This window comes from Macrosteles quadrilineatus, unplaced genomic scaffold (genome assembly GCF_028750875.1).
Source record: "Macrosteles quadrilineatus isolate MER2022 unplaced genomic scaffold, UCM_ALF_1.0 Scaffold_4__1_contigs__length_99947679, whole genome shotgun sequence".
Classification (NCBI taxonomy): Eukaryota; Metazoa; Arthropoda; class Insecta; order Hemiptera; family Cicadellidae; genus Macrosteles; species Macrosteles quadrilineatus.
The window spans coordinates 31215806-31221805 of NW_026542597.1; the positions used below are offsets into that span (position 1 = coordinate 31215806).

General features: G+C 35.2%; 1 protein-coding gene across 8 annotated transcripts in view; it reads left to right on the plus strand.

The window, feature by feature from the left end:
• LOC128991505 (polyhomeotic-proximal chromatin protein-like) overlaps positions 1-5711 on the plus strand; it is a 52225-nt gene extending 46514 nt beyond the window's left edge. For all 8 annotated transcript variants that reach the window (XM_054414434.1, XM_054414438.1, XM_054414439.1 and 5 more), the window contains 2 exons: positions 787-970; positions 1437-5711. In XM_054414434.1, coding sequence (XP_054270409.1) covers positions 787-970; positions 1437-1664 — 412 coding nt within the window. In that variant the 3' untranslated portion in view covers positions 1665-5711. The remainder of the gene's footprint in view (positions 1-786; positions 971-1436) is intronic.
• Positions 5712-6000: the final 289 nt, after the last annotated feature.

The window sequence follows — 6000 nt, forward strand, 5'->3', positions numbered from 1 at the left end:
GGCGATGATAACGTCTATACGTCCGCGGGAAATGTTCATGATTTTGCCGCGATCGGACAGACGATGATGACGTTTTCGTGACCGCGGGAGTGGATGATGATGTCTACACGGCCGCGGGAGATAATCAGAATTTTACCGCGATCGCGGAAGACCTCACCCATCAAAAGACGCCGGATTACTGGAGTGCCGGAGTGGTGCAGTGCCAGATTAGAGAGGGTCTACTGTAATGTTTTTGTGTATGGTGTTAAATTTTGCTTTTCTCGTGTTAGTTTGGACTCTTTCCTATTCTGATAAACCTGCTATCTTCACTAAAAATCCTACTAACCTTTTGCTCTATGTTACATCCTAACGTCAAATATTTCAGTAATTTATTTTCAAAATAAAACTAGCTACAGGCTAAGTGTGACAGGGCCTATAACTTCACAACAAAAAATTAAAATTGGAAAAGAGTAGTTGCCGTTTTAAAATTTAGGACTGCATAACTTTTTAGCCAATTGGTTGGTACTGAAATTGTTATTTATTAGATTAGTATCTTTAAATGGTATTACTAAGTTTCTTTTTTAACCTACTTTGGAAGTTTTTCAAAAGTAAATCCATCTTAGTATTTTCGATTTGGCAATGTATTGTTTTTATGCTTTTAAGACCATGTGCATTAAAACTTTAATGTTGGTGTCACAATTTCCATGATAACTGCTGTAGAACATATGAACCACAATAAGTGAGATCATACTCATGAAGTAAATACCAACCTCTAGTATTTGATGTTAACGTGTGGACATGTTACAGAGCTTTTGCCAAACGGCAGCCAGACGGGAAGGGCAAGGACTGGGGTGGGGACAGTGCAGACATGGACACCAACGACTCTGCTGGTGAGAGTAGCAATCCTTCCCCTGGTGAAACGACTGTCAACCCTGCAATGGACCTGGACGACTCCGACAACATGCCCAAGGTCAACCCGCTCAAGTGGACGGTAAGTACAACTGTAGTATTTGATAATGCTAAAAGGTTACATGTTTTTTGACATTTCTGATCATCATTAGTTGGACTTGCAGACTAAGAAACTAGCACAACTGTCAATAAACTGTTTATGGACTTTACAAATCGAACGTGATCTGCAGCCGATCAAGATTGGCTTAGACTGAACCTACTTTTGGCACATGGAATGTACCTTTGCAGGAGGGAAAGATTTCATGTGTCATTTGATTGGTTGTCGCAGTTGGGGATACCAAGTGCAGATCAAGACTTAAATGTTTGTTTTTGTCAGAGGTTCACACTCACTCATGTGTCTAATTCGTGAGAGACTGATTCATGCGAATTAGAAAGAAGAGCAAGTTAGTTTCTTCATTTTTCTCTGATGACTATTTTTATTGTTCAATTGCTTCAGTCTCAGTGTGGACATACTACAACCAAGATATAAATGTAATCTGTTGTTGCAGGTGGCTGATGTTTGTGAGTTTATCCGAGCACTGCCAGGGTGTATGGACTACGCTGAGGACTTTGCTATCCAGGAGATTGACGGCCAGGCCCTCATGTTGCTCAAGGCTGACCACCTCATGTCTGCTATGTCTATGAAGCTCGGCCCGGCGCTCAAGATCTGTGCCAAGATAGACACGATGCGAGCCACAACACCACAGCCCGGCGCTCAAGCCAGTCCTGAGAAATGAAGCCGTCACTACCCGTAACTTTTTATGATCTGATCACTGACACTACAGTTACCATTCATCGCTCATTCACTTCGCTCAATCTGTCTCTCGCTTTGCAAACGGTTTCTGAAATGTCTTAAAAAGTCAAGCTGTGGCACTTGTTTTGCAATGGAAAGTTAAGATATTTACAAGCATCTTTTCAAAACCAAGATTTATGCTAGTTAAATCCCACAGTTTACTTGGGCACTGATATGTAAACAAACTCTTAGAATCAAGTATTTAGTCTTTTAAACAATCAAATGGTTAAACAAGCAAGTCTGATGTATTATAATTGTACTTCATGAAGTTAAATAACATTTTACAATCACTATAAGTGATTAAATTGTTTTTTTTTATACTTACAATACACATTATATTGTGTAATGGAATTTAAAGGGCTACTAGGCAAAACCCGTCAAAATTGACAGTTACTTTCAAGCTTAAGCTAATTCATCTAACTGCGATAAATAGAGTGAAATTTTACTAATTTTGAGCATTTAGCATTGTTTGTTTAATGAGTAATAAGTGTAAAAACAATAATTACTATTGGGTTGGTTACAAAATATGGTTGATCATTCAATGAATAAAATATAAAACATAGGTTTACGTGAAATTTCCAAACATGGTATTTACATGAAAAATCGCTACATAAGTAGCGTACTATAACTACTTCCCCAACACTTGTTATTTATTGTTTAATTTATCTCCCTCAGCTATCTAGCTGAGAGGTAATTTGTGATAGTTGTGTCTATGTTGGAAGGCAGGGATCTGTGATGCACTATTGAGATATTGCTACAGATGAAACATTCTGGGAGTCAAGTGTTAATGGGTCATTCGCTTAGTTTGTAATGCCAAAGTCAGCAAAGCACACTTTTCTGTATATTTTAAGCTGAGTTTGAATTAAGAGTGAGTCTAGAATAGGGTGAGGTGATCTGTGTTGCTTTGTTACTGACAGTTGTTTTTTTATTAACTTCTTCTTGTTAACTTTTCCAATTACTGCACAGTCAAATACTGACAAACGAGCATAAGTAAGAAAAATACCCCCGCCGCAACAAACCTGCCGACTAAGCAAATTTCCATGTGTCTAAGTTGATTTCCAATTAAATCTATTCAAATAACTTAGATCTCTGGTGACATAAAAATTAAAAAGTAAATCGGTCCCGGGCCTAGGTCTTGCCATGCCACCCACGGTAATAGCTACTTCCCTATAGGGAAATTCGCTAAAATTGGGGATAAAGATTCTTCATCATCACTACCAAGTGCACCTCCCCTCCTATAAGACTTGTTCACTATTCAATAAAAAAAGGCTCAAACCATTTATACAACTAGACATTCCGCCCCATGTTAACACTTTTGCCAGTGTTTTAATCAAAATCATCGTAGTTGATGTAAGCCACTGACATATTGGGCTTATGTTTTTACCAAGTCCAACTGATGAAACAACTTATTGTGAGCTATAGCAAGTCTTTAAGACCGATAATGTATGTCAGCAATAAAAAAATATGGTAGAACATATAATTTTTAGACACTAGCACATACTGTGACTGGCTTACCCAACTATGTTCTTTGAAACAAATTGGCAAAAGCTATATCATAGGCTATATATATATATACATAGGACCACTATAGATGGAATGTCTACTTCAGTATCCAATAGTAAATGATTGAATGTTCTAGATTAGCAGAGTTTTACTGTAAAAATGACACTCACTTCCGCTCTCGGAATGTTTCTTCTGCATTACCTTTCTTTGGATGTTCTAATCGACTTCTGGTATTTAAGAATTTAATTTGGCGTTATAAAAGGTACTATGGATATTCTTTGTAATCCTTCAATGGTACTAAGAATTCAAGGTAAACAATTTGGTGAAGGAATTTTACCAGAAATATTGAAAAAATATTTTTACGCCACACTACAATGTTTTGAAGGATTTAGTCCAGAAAACAGCTGTTTGCCGCCAGCTTATTCGAATGGGGTTTTATTGCGTACTACTGTACTTCAATGAGTTTTACCGGACACCAATCAGCTGATTATACTGTATTTAGGTGGCAATGAGTGGTTATAAACAAAAAAAAAACATCTCTTAGAGGTTATGACTAGTGATTTTTAGTCCTTTAGTTGGTGGAAATATATAGGGATTTGTACGGATTTAGTAGTATGGTGTAAACTATCATACGTAACTCGTCCAAAATGTGTGTACCGGACTCGTTCTGGTAAACATTCATTTTCAGGACTAGTAACGTAATATACTATTACCATAAACAATTGATTTGGAAAAGTTATGATAAAATTGAATTTGTAATGTTTTTGTTAAATATGCATTAGCAATTAAACAAATTGTCCTGTTTCCTTAGAAATTTCAAGAGCAAATATGTCTATTTGTTGCTTTGATATAACCTTTTTATATGCGCTTTCCGTTGTATTAGGGATGTCATTTTGTGAAAAGTGTTGTTGGTCGTTTATTAATTTTGCTATTTGTAAATAATGTATGAATATAGATTTTGTACCGATTTTGTAAAAACTTTGTACAAAACGTAATTTTTCCTATCCTAGATATAAGCATTTTAGTGACTGATGGCTGTTAAAAATAAAATATAGTAAAGGATGGTTTAAATAACAAGTATTACAGTTTGGGCAGTCAAACATTTATCTTAATTTTAATGGTTTTGCAATGCATTAGCCAATCATACAATTAAAAATAGGGTTCACATAGAATGTTAGTTTGGTAAAGTAATCAACAACATGCCTTTGAACTGAATAGTATAAACTCTTATCACTACTCTGTAAAGTTTTTTTTTACTATAATTTCATGCTAAAAATTCTTGTTACGGCCAAATTTGTTAACTAATTAAAAATGGCCTTAAAGAAATAGTTTTCCTGTGCAATCTCTATTATAAAACAGAGCTAATTCCTACAATGTATCTTATTGTATGTCTAACTTCGTTTTTTTTTTTTTTTTTTTTTTTTTTTTTTTTTGTTAACCATACAGGATATATGTTTATTTGAGTTATAATGTTGAAAGAAGGAAAATAAGTGTTTTAGTTGTATCATATTTTGCAGCTGTCAACAGCATTCAATGTGGAATTTATCATAACTCACATTCCATGGTTAAAGTAGACATGAAAATCTTGGATTATAGGAGTTTTTCTTTTTTTTATGTCCCACCTTTACATCCTAGAACGCTCGGTTCTCCTGGGACTGTTTGCTTCCCAATAAAGTCAATAGTTAGACTTATTGAGGTTTTGGATCTCTTCTAGCAATCTATTTACGCTGATCTGTAGAGGTTAGGTCATTACCACATATTTTATCAGATGACTCGTTGGTACAAGTTAAGCTTGGATCTTCTGAGTAGTCCCACCTAACCTAATGTTTTCTTTTCGGGTATCACCTGTTTTTAGTCTGAAAAAGGATTGCTGGAGGGGATCCAGAATCTTGACAACTTTTGATACCCCTTAAAGACAATATTTTGAATGGGGTTATTCACTGCAAGCTGAGCCTGCTGAGGGAAATTTTAGTGATTCCAATAGGTAAATTTCAAATGCAATTGGTACTTGTGTTTGGACAACTTGTACACAATAGCATATTTTAAGTCACAAAAACTATCTCAGTAACAAAATTCTATTAGGGAAGCTGAGATGGGATCACAATCCCTTTTACTTGCTTTCAAACTTATAATTTCAATCCTGGCAAATCATTAATAAAAAATGTTACCCTATCTTGTCATCCATAATGAAGCAGACTTAACCCTGCTCAAAGAGATTTCATTGGAACTGATCAAATGTGTTAGATACAATTAGGTAGTGTGCAATGTATACTTTAAACTAGTCCAACTATTGTTGGCTGGGAGTTAAAAGCAAAACTGTTGTATATAATTTACATGTGTTGTTTTGACTGATATCTTTATTTATTAAAATTATTTTATGTTTTGTACATAATATCTAGCTTTTTGTTATGTTTAAATGTAATTTGTATATTAATTTGTCTCCCGACACTGCCAGTTTACAATATTAAAACAAATTGATAATTTTTCATCTACGTTTTTGATGTTTTAATAAAATACCTTTTCCTTCAAATTAAAAAGATAATACCTTTTAACTGAGACAAGGCTACTGGCCTTGCGTAATGGTGGCTTAAGAGGGGGCTGGACATAGCTCAGTGGCTCCAGTCTGTGGGCGTCAATTTAACATAGAGTGCAACTCAAAATTCCCTGTTTTCAGGACTATGTGGGTTTCTAATTTTAAACACAGCATAGATGATATGAATGGGAATCAAGCTATTACCTAGGAAAGTTCCAATTCTGCTGCATAACCTTAATATCAG